The 18,179-nt window shown below is 44.2% G+C and overlaps 1 protein-coding gene across 3 annotated transcripts in view; it reads left to right on the forward strand.

The window, feature by feature from the left end:
* Positions 1-16,201, forward strand: part of ABCC3 (ATP binding cassette subfamily C member 3) — a 49,878-nt gene extending 33,677 nt beyond the window's left edge. Inside the window, exons 15-31 of one of the 3 annotated variants that reach the window (XR_012663434.1) lie at positions 629-695; positions 2,235-2,361; positions 2,690-2,866; positions 3,720-3,887; positions 4,631-4,814; positions 5,710-5,815; positions 6,498-6,651; positions 8,028-8,235; positions 8,780-9,090; positions 9,843-10,042; positions 10,147-10,273; positions 11,065-11,166; positions 12,183-12,329; positions 13,334-13,433; positions 13,810-13,976; positions 14,937-15,131; positions 15,772-16,201. Coding sequence is in view for 1 of the 3 variants with exons in the window: in XM_075111634.1 (XP_074967735.1) it covers positions 629-695; positions 2,235-2,361; positions 2,690-2,866; positions 3,720-3,887; positions 4,631-4,814; positions 5,710-5,815; positions 6,498-6,651; positions 8,028-8,235; positions 8,780-9,090; positions 9,843-10,042; positions 10,147-10,273; positions 11,065-11,166; positions 12,183-12,329; positions 13,275-13,433; positions 13,810-13,976; positions 14,937-15,131; positions 15,772-15,880 (2,708 nt within the window). In the remaining 2 variants the exon portion in view is untranslated. Of the gene's footprint in view, positions 1-628; positions 696-2,218; positions 2,362-2,689; positions 2,867-3,719; positions 3,888-4,630; positions 4,815-5,709; positions 5,816-6,497; positions 6,652-8,027; positions 8,236-8,779; positions 9,091-9,842; positions 10,043-10,146; positions 10,274-11,064; positions 11,167-12,182; positions 12,330-13,274; positions 13,434-13,809; positions 13,977-14,936; positions 15,132-15,771 lie in introns of those variants that run through there. The other 2 variants (XM_075111634.1, XR_012663435.1) reach the window with 2 other exon arrangements.
* Positions 16,202-18,179: the final 1,978 nt, after the last annotated feature.

Here is an 18,179-nt window from a genome sequence, read left to right on the forward strand (position 1 = left end):
AGCAAACCGGGCGGTCTCAAAAAAAACCATGGGTTTTCTCATGTAATGCACTTTGGTGATACGGTGGTTTGAAACCCCTCTCGTGTGTGATGCTGTAGACAGAGGGGGAGCAGGGACGGCCGTGAGGCTGTCATGCGATTACTGTTATACACCACCCCACCAGGAGGTGAAGAAAACCTGTGGATCTGTAACCTGTTAGTGTGGCAAGCGAAAAGCTGCACAGAGGCAAATTTAATCTGATAGGTCAAAGTCAACAGCGTGCAGTGGTCTCCTACTGACTTGAAAGTGGTTTCTTAAGTTAAGTTGTGCTAACAGTTGCCCAGGGATTCTGAGCAGCAAATGCTGGGACCAGCCACACCGAGGCAGGGTGAAGCAGGACAGCTTTTCAGCTCCATAGGTCTGTAAGCTCACAGTCTATAGCTTAAGCTGCCATCAGTTATTTTCATTCTGAACAAGCCTGTCTTGTGACCCAGTCATGAGACTCTGCTTCCCATGCCAGTAGAAAAGGGAACTACAGTGTACATGAAACACCCATAAATAAAGATTCCTCTGTCTACCGGTCTCTCAGCCGTACTACTCTGTGTAATATGTTTTCTGCCTTCTCTATTGTTGTGTTTCCATCATACAGGCCATGCCATCAGTGTAGCAAACGCAACGTTCAGCTGGGGAAAGGAGCTTAAGCCGTCTTTGAAAGAGTAAGATTTCTTCATGCAATTGCAATACATCTACCTGCTTCCTGGTTTCTGGTTCCTGGGAGGTCTGAAAGATGTCTACTAGTATCTGCAGGCTTCCTTCTGGAAAGGGTTGTTTCCACACATCCCATACGTGCATCTCTTCTGCCTTTAAAACATCGAGCTAATCCTCACGGTATTTACAGAACAGTGCTGTAAGGCTTTAACTCCACAGCGATGAGCATAAAATAGTTACCTATTAAAGGACAGGCTCTTTTTTAACTGAAGCGTTGGACAAACCATATTGACTTGAAGGATTATGAGGACAGGTGACATGTCTGGGTTTGGACTTGAGTGTGCGAACAGTGCTTTTTTAGGAGTCTCGTGCCAGACTCATCCCTCTGGCTGTACATGGGCCATTTCCAGACTATGGGGATGCATGTTTTGCTCATTTGCCTATTTGAATGAATACAAACAAGATTTGCTTGGAAGCATATACTTCCTTACATTATGCTTTGTTGCCAGATCAAAATTGCAGAAATCTGATAAGTATTCTTAGAATTCTCAGTCTAAGGAGCTTGTGCTGCTGTGCTGAGTGTATTTTGTTAACAAGTTATACATGAATCTCCTGCAAGCAAGAGGCTTAGAGTTCAAAGGAGCCAGTTTGGATCAGGCAATCAAATCTGCAGCCAGGTTGACTTCAGTGTTGTGGTGTTTATTTCAGAAAGAACCATGCATCTCCAGCTCAAGTTTGCTAGCTACCTGGGCCTAAAAAGTACCTGGTGCTTCCTAAAGTAGCAGGAAGGCAAAACTCAGCCAGGGGGAAAAAAAATAATGAAAAAAAAATTGTAGTGCTTTTGAGTTTTCCTGCTTTGAACATTGTGTGTTGTTTGGTGTGTTTGTGGTGTTTTTTTTAACACACACCCACCAAACAGAAAACCCCCTACAGTGTGCAAGACCTCGACTACCTGCTTGGTAAGAATTAGAGCCCTAGTTCTGCATCGTGATCAGTTCACCTTCAAAACCAGGACTTAAAGTAGTACCTTTAAAAACAGTAGGGAAAACGGTGAAGAATTTTAATTGGGGAAGTTTTGTTTTACTGTGTCGTTGTGAACCCTATTTACAGTACTGTAATATGCTACTAAAGTGACTTAAACATTTTTAGATGGGATGTATTCACTTGCTACTTTCCTACAATTGCTCTTGGTTTTGAAATCAAAACCCAGAAGACTTCTGCTTGTAAAGACTTCCACTTGCAAAGAGCTTATTAACCCTGTTTGCCTTGCTGATGGACTGATGTAACACAGCAAAGGTTGTAAGGAGGCTTGCTACCAATCCTACTGATTTAACAACCAACAAGATAGGTTAATGCTGGGTTTCCATTTACTCCTACAGTTCTGGTTACAGTTGATTATACATAGAAAGGGAGAAGACTAGTGACCAAGCCATGCTTACTCTATCCAGTCAGGCTGATTTGTCACTGTATTTCAGCCCTGGTTTAAAGACCCATAATGTCTTTAGTAAACTAATGTTTAATTAATTTCCAGCCTGTTTCCTCCACAGTATTAATCTGTTGGTCCCCAGTGGTGCTTTGGTTGCCATTGTTGGCCATGTTGGCTGTGGGAAGTCTTCTCTGGTGTCTGCTCTCCTGGGTGAAATGGAAAAGCTGGAAGGAGAAGTGGCTGTGAAGGTTGGTATTGTTTACGATGTCATTTAACGATGGTATGAAAATGTGTTGCTTCTGCCTGCCATTGCTTATAACATACATCAGGCTGGTGAGGGAATTCTGTTTGCTCCTGTGCCAACTTGTCTGTGTGTTACCTGTTCGGTTGTGTTTTATATGAAATGACTTTCCTGATTCTATCAGCAGTACATCAGCAGTTAGCACACAGGTATGTATAATGTGAATGTGTATCAAACAGGAGCTATATCTACGTGCTGCAGATCTTAATCAGAGTTTTAAGCGTGAATTGTTGCTTGTTACAAGTCAGAGGTTTCATTTCTCCCTCCTTGTTTAGGGTTCTGTTGCATATGTGCCTCAACAAGCCTGGATCCAGAATGCCACGCTGAAAGATAACATTTTGTTTGGGCAAGCTCCTAATGAACAAAAATACCAAAATGTCCTGGAGGCCTGTGCTTTAAAAACTGACCTGGAAGTGCTGCCAGGAGGAGATCAGACTGAGATAGGAGAGAAGGTAATTTCTTTTTTTTCAAGTCAAACCTGCTTGGTGATTCCTGTTCTAACTTAAAGAGAGAATGCTGTAAAGTCAGCCCTTGATTTGGTTTGATCTTTACGATGGCATCCCTGCTACAATCAATGCTGAAAGGTGTGGGGCAGCCTTGTGAAAGGCAGTTGGACTTAAACTTGTTCCTAACTTTAAGTGTGTGTTTGTACTGTGAGGCGTAATTGCACGTCTAGTCCTGGAAGATCAGAGCGTCCTCCATTTGCTGTCCAATTGTAAAGGTGCCTGTCTACAATACTTGAAGTCCTTCCTTTTCCCATAGGGATAAAAAGGGAGGGAACCTATGGTGTGCATCAAGTGAAAAAGGGATATGATCATCCCTTAACACCTCATTTTAATGAGAAACTTTTACATCTGTGATTACTAACATAGGCTTTTTTTCATAAGCCACCAAATCTGAGCTGGATATCATGAAGTGGGGTGGAGATGTGGATTTGTATGTAAGATGAGACATGTGGAAAGGTGTTCCAGGTGCTGCAGCCCTGCTTTTGAATGTTTGCATTTTACATCTCGGTTGATGGTCTTCCTTTTTATAGTTTTGCATTTTAAGAGCTCCCTTTAGGAGCTTATTAAGCAAGAGGCTTATTCTGTCTCCAGATTGCTGGGTGAGTGGAAGTTTGGCAGTGAACAAACAGATTTAGAGGCGTTCTGTTCCTGTCTCTGGCTCGGAGTGAGTTATTCTCTTCAGCGTCTCATGTTTCAATTTAGCATCCGTGTGTTTGGCTGGGTGAGAGCCTTGAAAAGTCATAGCTGTTGTTGGAACCGAGTTGTGTGATATGTTTTGTTCTCTCCTCTTTCCCTTCAGGGCATCAACCTCTCAGGTGGCCAGAGGCAGCGAGTGAGCCTCGCTCGTGCGGTGTACAGCAACTCTGACATTTACCTATTAGATGATCCTCTTTCTGCTGTGGACTCGCATGTTGCAAAGCACATCTTTGACAAAGTTATTGGTCCAGATGGGGTACTTAAAGGAAAAGTAAGCTGGCATTTACATCCTCTTCAAAATGCACACAAACTCAGCTTTCCCGTTAACCATCAGTGTTTCTATTTCACCACCGAGGCTTGAGTGCTGAATCATTCCTGAATTTCTGTGTTTAAGTGGCAATGTGGACACCTTTTCCCCACAGCACAGACTCTGCAGTGAGCTGTTATTTAGGCATGCCCAGAAGTGATGTCATCTAGTCAGAACATGTAGAGGCAGAAACCTGGTCTGTCTTTTAAAATCCTTACTATGAGATCTCCAAAAACACGACATTTGCAGAAACTTGTAAAGGTTGTCAGCTCAGTGTTGCTTGTCGTTACTTGGAGGCAGTGTGGTGCGGAAGTTGGAACAGCTTACTGATCTTACAGGGGTCTCTGGCAGTATGTGACCCACCTGCAATCTCTTTTCTTTCCCTTCTACTCCATGATCTTCTCAGGCTATCTCAGAGCTCAGAAGGGAAGGGCTGCAGAGAAAATCAGCCTATGGGAAAGAGGGAATGATGATTCAGTTGATTTACTTCCTTCTGTGGTTATATCAGCATGCAGTAGGAAGTATAGTAAGGTCATGTAGGTATTTCCAAGCTAACAAAGGCAGTGTATTTCCCCTGGTATTTCACCTTGACGTGGTAATTCACTCCTTGTCCCAAACATGCGGTAGCATTTGGCTTGCTGAGTAACGCTAGTCCCCACAGGGACAACTGAGAGATGTGTGTTTTTTCTCGTTTTTCCCCTACCCAGACCCGAATCCTGGTGACCCACGGCATCAGCTTCCTGCCTCAGGTAGACCATATTGTTGTCCTGGTAGATGGCAAAATCTCTGAAATGGGATCTTACCAAGACCTTCTGAAACAAAACAAGGCCTTTGCAGAATTCCTGAGAAATTATGCACTTGATGAAGACATCGAAGAGGACGAACCAACAAGTACAGTATTGTTTTTTCTTAAAACATGTCCTTTTTTTTCTGTATAAAGCGTCCCCTGCTTCTTTGTGACAACCTGGCATTTGCCTTTCTGCACTACTATGAAAATTATTGGCTATGGCCAGGTCTGTATTATTGGAAAATATTTTCACAAATTTCTTTCAAAATTTTATGTGGTCTGTCCTAGAAAAAAGCAATTCTTGTGTTAGAAATGATCTTAAAGTTGGTAATTTATTATACAATTAGCACGGTCAAGCTCAGCAGGAAAATGGAGTAGCCAAGAACAAACAGGGCTTGCTTTCAAAGGGGCTACCCAGAGTCTGGTATTTTTTTCTGTTTTGTTGGTTTTTGCATATAGCAAAGTTCAAATGATGTTTTAATCTTGGGTTACGTTTCAGCTTGGTTTGATTCTGATAAAATGATACGAGATTAAAGCGTTTCAGTAAATGCTTCCTCTGTGTGACGGAGTTCCGATGCCCTTTGATTGCAGCACTGCTTCTCTCCAGTCAGGCAGAAAGGAACATGCGTGACATCTTCCAACAGCACAGGCTTGCAGTAGTTCCTGACACGACTCCTGCATCCCAAGATCATGCCTAGAGCGTGCCCTAGAAGTGAATTTAGCTAGAACCAACTGTAGCACTATTGCTTAACGTTTCTGATGCACTAAAGGAATGTGATGTAAATGCATTTGGCAGCCAACCTGCCTCACAAGATCTTTGCAGTTTAGTTAGGAGAAGCGATGCACAGAAGGGATGGAAGCAAAACTGTGGGGGAGTTTATGCACTATGATTTTTCTGCTGTGGTGTTGTTTTTCATGACTCTTACTTTGTATAGCTGCCTTTTTCTGTCCTTTTTGCTTTATTCAGCAGAAATTCTGAGGTGTGATCTTGTCTTGCAGTGGTGGAGGAGGAAGAAGTCCTGCTAGCTGAAGACACCCTCAGCATCCACACTGATCTGGCAGATAATGAACCGGTGACAAATGAGGTCCGCAAACAGTTTCTGAGGTAAACATGAGGTTCATATGTTTATAGTCTGTATAGTCTGGGTTGAAACACATCTGAAAGATGTTAGTCACATACTGCTTCTCAGTCTGGGCTTTAGTTTCCTTAGTTTCCTTTTATAAATGAATTGGTTTAGTGTCCTTTTGAAAATAAATGGGAAATAACATAAAAATGAAGATCAAACATCTATTCCTGCAATCCTCTTATTAATCTGAACTGAGCCAATTTCTTAAAGCAACTCCCCGGTTCTCAGGTAGCACCACTGTATTTACCCACACAACACTAAACCGCTGCCATTTGCATGATAAACCCTTTGCATTGTGCCTTTCCATTGGGAATCTTGGAAATCTTTAAAAGTTTTCATAACCGTACCTATAGATGCTGTCCAGCTACTGTTGGTGTGGAAACAGAGCAGCTCAGGGGTTAGCTTTGAAATGTCTTTCTAAAGGCCTTTACCAAAGAGCCCCGGCCCTGCCACAGCCTTCGTTAGGAGCCGTATTTCTGCCGTCACTGAACATCCCTGAACATTCAGAGGGGCGGTACAAGCACCCCTAGCTGTGGGTGAGGCTGGCATGGGAGCTCAGCAGAAGGGCTGGGACTAAGTCCAGTCTGCTGCATCCCGGTCTTGCCTTGGCACTGCTAGAATCTGCCCTTTTTCTCCTAATGACTCTCTTGTTTTGACTAGGCAACTTAGTGTAATATCTTCTGAGGGAGGAGAATGTCCCAACAAAATGTCAACGAGAAGAAGAGTCTGTGAAAAGAAGCCAGCAGAGCCTCCTCTGCCAAGAAAAAATCCTAACGAGAAACTTATTCAGGATGAAACCACTGAAACGGGAACGGTGTGGTTTGATTCCCCACTCCCCTTTTCTACGTTTTTTTTCCTGTTTGAAAAAATAATTTTTATTTTTACATTTGATCCAGTTACATTAAATGTGGTGTACAAATTATGACTGCAGGTTGTAAGCATTATCTGGTGGCCACTGATGATTCAAATTTGGGATTTTGGCAGAGCTTTCTTTACCTGGCAAGAGCTATGTACTTAGGGAAAGAAGAAAATAAATCCCTTCCAGCTTCTGCCACAGTCACCTGATACCACATAGCACTGCGCCCCGACAGCCCTGTCTTTGCACTGCCAAGCTTTCAGCGCTGTTGGTCATCAAACTGCTTGGCTGCTGCTGAGTCCAGCTGCAGCACTGGCTATTTGATGAACCGCAGCGGTGGGTTATTCAAGGCAGCTGGCCGCTCTGTGCCCGTGGGTCTCTTCCAGGGGATACCCACCGCCTCGCCTTTGAGAGCATTTTATTCCTGTAGGTGCAAAAGGGCCCGTACACTCCTCGAGCAGGGCCAGAGTGGGAAATGGGAGCAGGGAAAAACAGAAGAGAAGGAAAAAAAGGGAAGATGGGAATATAAAAGTATGAGAAAGGAGCAGGGAGGTTTTGTGAAAGAAAGCCCCTTCCCTCCACTTCAGAGAAGGCTCAGTGTGTCCTGTTTAGTCTGTACATGGTCCCATGGCACAGACATGTAATTAACTGTTTCTGTGGATTATTTTCGCTTCCAAAGTCCCTAATCAACAACACTTGTTCTTTTAATTATTCCCTCTTACGCTTTTTTAGAAACTGAGTTTTGTCCTGAGCCTCTGTCTCTTTTTGCTTTGCTGCCTTTTTGCACTCCCTTAGAGACAGCATCGTTACTTTTAGCCACAAGCACCATCTATTATGTTCCTGTTGGGGTGCACTAGCATTTGGTACCTCATCTGAGCTGCTGAATGGAGGCATATTCAGCACTTTTCCTTAAATAGGCCATTTAAAGTAGTCCTGAGCTAGATATGCCTGCCAAGTTCCTTCTTTTGCCTGAAAAACCTGTCTCCTGTTCTTGTTACCCATCCTTTGCTGCCATTTGATCAGCCTCTTTTTTTTTTTCTTTTTGCTTTTTCCTTCTGGCATAGTCTTAAAAACTAAAACCCCACAAAACTAGTAAAATACAGTTCCTCAAAACGAAGGAAGAGAGTATTTCAGAGAAGTTTCTGACTTATTTTGAAAGCCATTGCCCTGATGTGGAGCTCAGGCAGATGGACGGTTTCTCTGTGGTATGTTAGAGTTTGGGCAGTTTTGAATTTAGCAGTTCCTTTGAAGAATTTTTTCCTCTTCTGTCTAAACTCCTCATTGTGCAAGTTGTACAAACCAGCTTTGGTGCGTGATTTTTTTTTTTTTTGCAGGTAAAGCTAACGGTGTTCTGGCAATACGTGAAGGCTGTCAGCCCTGTCATTTCTTTAGTGATATGTTTCTTATATTGCTGTCAAAACGCTGCTGCCATTGGGGCCAACGTGTGGCTCAGTGACTGGACCAACGAGCCGGTGATAAATGGGACTCAGCACAACACGGCCATGCGAATCGGAGTCTATGCTGCCTTGGGCCTCTTGCAAGGTGAAACCAGATAAAAATCATGATGTCCCGATGTTTAGTAGAGGACTTAAGTGGGAAAGCCATGGCACCCATTGCTGGTTGCCCCAAATTACCCCCCAAATCCTATCCTAAGCAAGGCAAGTAACGTAACCTGGAGCTACAAAGTCTGAGCTCAGCCCAACACTTTTAATTTTGTTGTGAAGCCCCTGGAAGGGGCTGAACAGGTGACGTGGAAGCTTGAGAGAGGTAAGTTGGAGAGAAAACATGAAAATGTAGGTGCAGAAGAGGCTGAGTTGTAGCATTAGGACTTTATGAAGGCTTGCGGAAAGCAGAGGGAAGATGGTTGTGCGTCCGTTGTATGTGGACGGCATGGTGAAATCCTGCAGGACATGTTCCTGTGCCTTATGCAGCAGCGAGCGCAATGCCATAGCGCGAAGGTGCGTGGTAAGAGAAGGGTGGACAGGGAATATAGCAAAGGAAAACAAGCTTCTAGCACAACAGAAACTGCTGAGAGTCAGAGCTGTGAATCAGGAACTGGTTAACACGTCTCCTCTTCACCCGTTAGGCCTCATAGTACTCATCTGCTCCTTTACCCTGGCCATGGGAGGCATTAATGCAGCCCGGACACTCCACGCTGCTCTGCTGGAAAACAAATTTCACACCCCGCAGTCCTTCTACGACACCACCCCAACCGGCCGAATCATCAACCGCTTTTCGAAGGACATCTATGTGATCGATGAAGTAATCCCACCCACCATCTTGATGTTCCTCGGGACATTCTTCACCTCTTTATCGACGATGATTGTAATTATAGCGAGTACTCCGCTCTTTGCTGTGGTTATAGTTCCACTCGCAATTCTGTACTTCTTTGTTCAGGTAACTGGAAAAATATCTGACTACCATTGCAATGACTCTTATTCCGTTGTTCATGTTTCTTCTTAGGAAAAACAAAAGCAATTTGGGGGAGAATTGAAATATCTGCAGTAACTACATGTTTATGTAAACAAAACATTATTTACTTCTCTCAGATAAAGCAATTTCCTGTGAGATTTGGTCAGGAAGTCAATAGGCATAAGCTTTTTTTTTTTTTTGCCTTTAAGTAATACAAATAAGCCTACTGCTAGAGACAGAGCTGCAGTGCACTTCAACGTATTGACGTGTGCATATATTTGACATATTGACAAGTTTTTAAAGGCAGTGAGGAGTTAAAATGTTGAAAATAGAAAGCATCAACTTTATTGACTTCTGAGTCAAAATGAAGCTTATTTTATAGACCATAAATAGAGACCTGATAAGGGATGTGCACATTCATGTCTCATTTTCTTGGAATATGAGGCTCCTACAAATGGATTAATTCGGTTAGGCTATATTAACTAAATTTAAAGGGACGTAGATAAATTCAACTTAGTCTATAGAAACCGCAATTACCCAATACTCTCGTGGAATGAAGCAAAGATAACTTTCTTGAAATTATTCTTAATTATAGAGAATATTTTGGAGGGTTGAAGTGCAACAGTGTCAATCTCCCTTTAAATCCTCAACCTAAAAAATTCTTCACTGCTAATTAAAAGAGAAAGTGTTTAATGTACCCTTCAATTTTCTCCAAACAAAAAAAAAAAAAATGGCAGCGATTCTACGTGGCTACCTCCCGCCAGCTGAAGCGCCTGGAGTCTGTGAGCAGATCTCCCATCTACTCACACTTCTCAGAAACCGTGTCAGGGGCCAGTGTCATCAGAGCCTACAGGAGAGTGAAGTCCTTCGTAGACATCAGTGATCTGAAGGTCGACGAAAATCAGAAGAGTTACTATCCTGGCATAGTCTCGAACAGGTAAAAAGGCACATGACTTCTTGCTTCCCCTTCGATAATCCTGTGCTTGCGTAACTGCTCCAAGCAACCATTCACCGCTCTGCTGACGTCTGCCTTTTTGCCAGGTGGCTGGGTGTTCGAGTTGAGTTTGTGGGGAACTGTATTGTCCTTTTTGCTGCCCTTTTTGCTGTGATTGGTAAAAACAGCCTGAACGCTGGCTTGGTAGGACTTTCAGTATCTTATGCGTTACAGGTATGTATTACAGCTTTCTGTTCATTGATAGGTTTGCGTTTTTGTAGGTGGTATGGGTATATTAGCGATAATTTAAGTGCTTGTTAAAGCTGAAGTTAATAAAGAGATAATAAAAATGAGTTGTGGGGAATCTGGAAACGGTAGGTATTTACACCAGCTGCCAACAGACCATCAGCAAGCTCATGTGCAGTAGGGCTTCGGGGCACTCTGGGAGCATCGAGGCTGTGCTGCGCCCCGGTATCCCCAGCGGTGGCATGCAGGAAGCTCGGGAAGTGGCAGGTGCACCCACCAAGAACAGGTCATTTGAGCAGCGTGGGCTTAACGTGTCCCATGTTGTGCCTGCCCTGTACTGCATTGGTGTGTCTGGGTAATGACAGGCAGATCAGTAGGATTCATAAATCTGAACAAAGATAAACTGTACTCACCCAAGCTGTGGATAGTTTAGCAGATTTAATGGTCTCACTCTTGCCAGAAGCTTTTTAGGTACCATGAGCGTGCAGGATTGCTGTTAGCTGTTCTCCAGTGAGACCCCTGACTAGGGGAATGACTTCCAACCATCTTTTTTGAGGGCCATTTATTAAATCACCATGGGAGGCATATGCTTCTTCGCCTGAGCACCTGATTATCTGTAGGCTTCTTGTCCCAGTAACTCCTAATGCCAATGCAACAGTGATTATTCCATTTGCGATATTAATGTGAATCCAGGTCTTAACAGCAGTGTCTGGTTTTGCTGTTGTTGTTAAATCTGTTGTTCCTCTGTGGGTGATATTTTGTTCTTTGTCTCCTCCAAGGTGACCTTGTCTCTGAATTGGATGGTTCGAATGACTTCGGAACTTGAAACTAACATTGTGGCTGTTGAAAGAATAAAAGAGTATTCAGAAACTGAAACAGAGGTCAGCGTCAAGCATTCTCGCCAACAAGCGTGGCAAAACTTTAATGCGCGCACCTACATGATCAGTCTTTAGACCCTTGAGAGACGGTTCCTGCTCTGAGTGTGTTATCATTTAACCTGAACAAATGTCACACTCTCAACTGTAATTTATGCTATCAGAGCTCCAAATCATTACCGCCGTCATGCAGCCTGTGCTTAGCATCTCATTTTCTGCTACTGTGAGTGGCTATAGCACAACAGAGATCAGTTTCACCATCAGAATATCGCTCCCACTGGGGTTGAAGTGTTTGATGCATAGTCCTACCTGCATGGATGGTGCTGTGATCCTGCTACTGAGCACAGCTGCAGGACCGTTATCAGGCTATGCACGTGTTTTCAATGGTGTTTCTATTTAATCTTCTTAATCAGTCCTCGTCTCCCATAAGAGAAGAACATCTCTAGGAACACTGTACTGCCAAATCCAGGCCACTCATCCGATCACCTACCTTTGCTGCCAGAGACTTTTAAAGGTGGCAGATGGAGCTATGCTGGGAAGTCTGCTCTGTGGGCACGCTGGGTTTCGTTAGCCCTGTGTACCTGATGGGAGACTAAGGAACAGGAGATGGAGGCTCTGAGGAAAGCTGCAGTGTGTGGTTCTGGAGATCAAGTATTTAATCTGGAAGCTAAAAGGAAGCTAGACAAGATGCATGATACATGTTATAAGGCAGAGCTTGAGCTGGCATGAAACAGGCAGTGTTCTAGTAAGTTAATGGATATAAATTTGCATTTTTTCCATTGAGGATTTGGCCCTATGTGATGAGACTTTTTTTTCCCCTGTAAACTTCACAACAAAGACCAAAATGGGTGGATACTTAGGAACCCATGGTTTTCCCCAATTATTGTAAATTTATTTGATAACAGAGATTTGATTTATCAGATGTATTTCTAGTAACCCACAAATGTTAATGTTTATATCTGAGTGTGAATTATTTTTTTCTTAAACGTATATGAGGCATTTCTGACTCCTGTTTTCCTTAGGCTCCCTGGATCATTGAGGGCAAGAGTCCCCCAGAAGACTGGCCATCCAAGGGCGAGCTGGAGTTTGTGAATTATTCAGTGAGGTACAGGAAGGGCCTGGATCTAGTGCTGAAGGGTCTAAACCTCCGAGTGCACGGTGGAGAAAAGGTGAGTTACCAGCTCTGTGTCGTTGCTAAAACTGTGCTCTGGGCCTCCAGTGACAACCATGGCGTAGAGGACAGGGTCTACAAGCACGCTTGCCCCCCTGCTGGAGACCTACTCCAGCTGGCACTGCAGGAGCCCGCAGTGACAACCACGCTGTCGGTGTGCCCGCATCCCCCAGGCTGGAAGCAGTAGGACCACTTGCATGGGACTTTCTGGACTTTCCAAGTTAAGCTGGCAACAGGCTGCCGGAAAGACCGTGTAGGAGGCACCAGCGCAAGTGAGAAGAATTCAGTGAGAAGAACGCTTTTCTGAAGCAGTGCAGACAGAAGAAGGAATTCCAGCTTTTTCTGCTCTCTGGCTTTCCCTGTGAAATTTTTGGCACGGAAGGAAATGACATTCATTACTTCCTTCATCAGGAAATTGTCTTTGTTCTGGGAGATTCATTTCTTCATGCTTCAGTAGAAAGTTCTGGGTTTTGTGTGCTGGTGACAGACCAATTAGCATGGGAAAGTCCTCCACATAACAAGCTGTTATTAAAAGAGAATTGTCCTTATTCTAAGCAGACAGGATGACAGCCACCTTCTGGAATGGGGATACACGTGCTTACCGGAAGGTCTGAATTGCCATCTGGAAAGCCTTTATTTCTAGTCCTTGAGTGACTGGACTCCTAGCACGGGTACTCCAGCTAATCACCCAAAGTTAGGTAGGATGGCTCCAGGCCTAGGCATGCGTTTATATGCCGAATCTTTCAAATTACAGGAATGGCAATAGATGTGTTACAATGGATGACGTGGGTTTCTAGGGAAGGATGGTTACATTCTTTGAGATTCAGATCTTTGTCAGGCCTCTTAGAGGAATCTTGGAGGTTTGGTTTTGTTTTTTTTTTTTGGTTGGTTTTGGTTTGGTTTTAACTCTATGCTTTGTTGTTAAACCTGCAATTTGTTGTAGATTGGAATTGTTGGCAGAACCGGAGCGGGGAAGTCCTCCATGACGCTCTGTCTCTTTAGGATCCTGGAAGCTGTAAAAGGGGAAATTAAAATTGATGGTGTGAAAATTTCAGAGATTGGTCTCCATGACCTTCGATCAAGGCTAACAATTATTCCTCAGGTACTGTTTCCGTGTGTCACAATAAGGAAGGATCTCTAACAGCTTAACAAACCATAAATAATTGTTTATCCACAGAGAAAAATGCTTTGTTACACTCAGAAAATTGTTTCACAAAAACAAATCATTTATACTTTAAGTGGTTCTGTCCTGCCACCTTATAAGCTGATGCTGGGTGACAAAAACAAGATTTAGGATAAACCATCCTTACACTTGGAACTTGAGTTCTAAGTGTGCATAACATAATGTATTTTCAGAGTAGATGGGGTTGGGAGGTGGCCCACCTGCAATGCAATGGAGCCTTCAAAGCACTAACTCGTAATATCTGTGTTTAAAACAGCTAAAGCACTTGTCTAATGAAAGTTGGTTTTATATGCAGGATCCCGTTCTCTTTTCTGGAACACTGAGGATGAACCTGGATCCATTTAATAAGTATTCCGATGAAGAAATATGGAAAGCTCTTGAACTGTCTCATTTGAAGAGGTTTGTCAGCAGTCAGCCATCCACGTTGGACTATGAATGCTCAGAAGGTGGAGAAAATCTTAGGTAAGGAATGCTTGGACTAGAAACGTAGACTGAGCTTTTGTTCAGCTGTAACAGTGAGTAACAACACTTGACCACAAGTTTACAGCGCAGTCTGTTGTGTCTGAAATGACTGAGCTACCTATTCCTGTTTCAAGAAAACCACTAAGGCTCGACTGTTTACCTGCTGTTCTGCCCCTGCCACGAATGAGCCGATTCTTCTTTGCTGCTGGGAAGGATTTCTCCCAGACCAAAATCCTGTCTTATGAGGATGATGGGGTATTTAGGGACAGGCAGTCCCTTAAACATGGTTCGGTAGGAAGGGAAATGCCATAACATATATAACTGCTGAGCTGAGTAAGAGTTCTCTGCCTAAACTGACACTTGAGCCCTGTTTGTTTTCCATTATTATTTGGAAGACCCATGAAGACGTGAAGGAGCATGATAAAATGCCATGCTTTGATGAGCTGCGTTGGCTTCAGGGCCTGTGGTGTAACCAGGTTACGTATGTGATGAACGCTCAGCGCCTTCCTTGTCCCGCAGAGGCTGTCGAGGTGGTGTTGTGGCAGGGGAGGTGGTGTTGGCTGCCCAGAGGGGTTTTCTTGACAGTAGAAAGGACTTATAGCCTCAGATATTTTTTTTTTCTTTTTGAGTTTGCATATGCTCAGTGTTGTTGCAGGTGTGTGCGTTTCTGAAAGCTTGGGCAGAAGCGGTGTCATCGTTAGCTCCCCTGGCATTTGTCGCAGTGATAGAAGAGGGCGTTTGGTGGCTCTGTCAGTACTGGGTCAGGCACTAAGCGAACCCATATGCTAAAACTAGCTGAGTGCCGCCACAATGTGTATTTATTAGCTCTGGGGCGGACATGCCTGTTTGCTAAATACTATTTTTGTTGTTGGGTAACTTCACCTGATGAGTGATCAGCTCTAGCGCAAGCCATTCTGGGCAGTGGGGCCTCGTTCCTGAAAGCCCTGTCTCTGCTTGCAGCGTTGGCCAAAGGCAACTCGTCTGTCTGGCGAGAGCGTTGCTTCGCAAGACGAGGATCCTGATCCTAGACGAAGCGACAGCAGCTATCGATCTCGAGACGGATGATCTTATCCAGACGACAATTCGGACCCAGTTTGAAGACTGCACGGTGCTGACGATAGCTCACAGGCTGAACACGATTATGGATTACACGAGGTAAAAATCTCTTAATGGTGCGTGGCGGGGGCGGGCTCGCTGGCTTACTGGGGGTGTGAAGCAGCACTTAAAAGGGTCTGGTTTGTCTCTGGATGCTCTTGTCAGGCAGGATGTAGGCAATGATGCTTAAGCCAGGTAATCCTAGAATACCCAGACCCGACTTTGCCACTGTCGGCGTAAGAAACAGGTTCTATAATCAGTAACCAGAGCTGTGCAAGAGATACTACCAGTTGCATTAATGGCACTGGCAGCAAGCTTACAGATCCTTTTTAAACTAGCAGCTGCTGTAACCTTCTTGCTAACATCATGTCATAGTAATTACTTTAAAATATGTTACTACGCTTCATGAGCTTTTGTCTCCTTGGCTTCCTGGTTTTCAGTTCCAGATCTACCAGTCCACAACTTCCCCCCTCCCTCCCCTTATTGCCCCTGGGAGGTGGTGACTGTCCTGTACCTTTTTAAATTAAACAGCAGCCCAGGGAGAATGTTTATCTGTTGTGTTTCGAGGTGTGAAAAATAATCCAGGGAAATAAAGGCAAGGCAAAGATTAGAGCAGTTTGCTTTGTGATAAAAAGGGGGATCACATTTCTTGCAAGGGATTCTCTCACATCTCCCCCCCAATGCCTCTTGTTTTGCACAGGGTTCTTGTTCTAGACAACGGAACCATAGCTGAGTTCGATACACCTGCAAGCCTTATAGCAGCAAAGGGTATTTTCTACAGCATGGCCAAAGATGCTGGACTAGCATGAAAAGACGACCCCGTGGGTTTTTGGTTTGGGTTCGTTTGTTTTTTCCTAATATTGCTGACTTGCCACAAAAGTGACTTGTGAATGTACTGTAACTTACAAACCAGTTTTTGTAGTAGACAGAACTTGTGATATGTGAACAAAGTATTTTACAAGGACCAGAAGGTGAATTTAAATTTTTAAATATTTTCTATATACATAAAGTATTTTGTTATATCCTTTTTTCCCAAAGAATGCCAAACATTCTGCCAAGAAAATTGATGTATCACAGGGCAAGATATACTGTATTCAGGTTTATAATTAGTAAATTATATTAATGGTACAAAATACACCTGTTTTGTGTGTTTTCTGCATAAGGATTCATTGGTTCTGAGGTAGAAGGACAGGCTCAGTTAAGCACTGACTCAGCTGAAAAGTAGTGAAATGATGTGTAATCTCCGAGTGGTTCCAACCTGCTCCTTTCAAGACTTCCCCCAGGACAAGGGAGTTGAATGCTACAGCATCAAGGCTGTGAGCTGTCCCGGGCCCTTTGGCATCCCTGCCCAGGGCAACTTGAGCATTACGAAGTTCTTCAGCAGAAGAATTTCAAGTAACGTCTATTTAAAACTAAAGCTACAGATGGCTTAATATAAATCATTAACTGACACAATTCCTACCAGTTTAGCAGACTCCACGTCAGCCTGCAGGGACACGACGGGCACAGAAGTACCCTAATTTTGCTGTGTCTCTTACGTACAAAGCCACTCTGAGTAAGTCTCCACTTAAGCCGAACGTGCATGCTGAGCAGATGTCTGTGTAACTTATCTCATTCAGCGCTTAACCACCTGAAATAATAAGTGATTTCTTTTGCAGAAATAAATATCCACGTTATTACTGCTAACCAAGCCCCCTCAGACAAAGGGAGTACTGTGTCTGAACAACATTTGCTGCTGGAATCTGATCAAATGGCTTTTGCTTTAGTTGTTCACTTCCTCCACCGAGCGCTCTAGAAACCTACCCGGCAAGAAAAAGTTCCTATGTTTTTCCATAAGTAAAGTTCAGAAAAGCTTTGAGAAGACAAAAATAATCATTTATTGATTCTTACAAATAATACTTCTTAAATAGAAACAAGAATCTGCAGCCAAGCATTAATTTGACATAAACATTTCCTATAGCAGGGCACAAAGTAATGAATTATCGTACACAGTAATGCAATGATTATACGCTGATCAGGTTGTGAGAGTGTTAATAGTATCTTCTATTTATCAGCTGCATAAGGTATAAAAATATTCTCTGACTGCATAGGTAGCGATGAGCATCTGTGCAAGGTAATCAGTGTGACAACGAAGTCCTCCACCCAGCAGCTGAGCTCATCTCTAGTAGGTCTGACTGGTTAATCCCGGGACCTTCGTGGATTTGTTTAGCTGGCGTTTAGGCAGCTGATGCCCAAACCCCATCTGCGCCGTGTGCCGGGGAGACCACAACCGACAAAGTGCAGTACGAGGAACAACTACTCTGTTACTCTGTTGTACAGGAGTTAAGTCACCGCCAGCAATTTGGTATAAAAAATAGATATTGCCAAGGACTTGGGCCACGTTTGACCTCCAATGCTTTTCCGAAGAGGATATTTTGTCACGGCAAAATGTTCTACTGTTAGCCTTAGGAGAGTGAGCGTCAGTCTAGTTACCCGGCACACAGGAGATCTGGGTGTTTGCACGGAGCTGTGCTTCCAGGTGAGCACTGGACAGCGGGCGCCAAGGCAGACTGGGAGAGGGCTCCCTCTTGTGTGCCCAGTCACTCCTGCTGAAGCGGCTTCCCTTCGCACAAAGTACTAGTCACTGGACGAGACAGAGCGAGCGGGGTAAGTGTGGGCCCCAGTTCCTGCTGTGTTAGCTGTAATACAGCCGACTGTGCTGATGGCAGGGGGAGAACCAACCCCTCTACCTGCCACAGCCTCCGAGAAAGGAGCCAAGGCTGTGGCAGGTACCTGAAGTCGTCTGGAGCGGTACGAGCTGACGATGCGGTCCTCGCCTCGGCGCTTCCTGCAGCGAGGCTGGCCGCCCCCGCTCAGCACGCCGCTGCTGGACCTGCCGCGTACAGGCCCGCACCCAACGCCGCCGTAAATTCTTAGCCAACGAGACCGTAAAATACTTTGGTTGCTCCAGTTTCCAAAGAAACTGGGGGGGGAGGGCGAAGACAAAGAAACAGTGGGGAAGTCAGCCCACTTCGGTATGTTGTTGGCCTGTTACATCTCGTACTTCAGTTTGTTCAGCTAATTCATGCTGCGTACTTTTACAGTTAACCTACCAGGGTAAACTCTTCC

The sequence above is a fragment of the Phalacrocorax aristotelis genome, chromosome 16 (assembly GCF_949628215.1).
Source record: "Phalacrocorax aristotelis chromosome 16, bGulAri2.1, whole genome shotgun sequence".
NCBI lineage: Eukaryota > Metazoa > Chordata > Aves > Suliformes > Phalacrocoracidae > Phalacrocorax > Phalacrocorax aristotelis.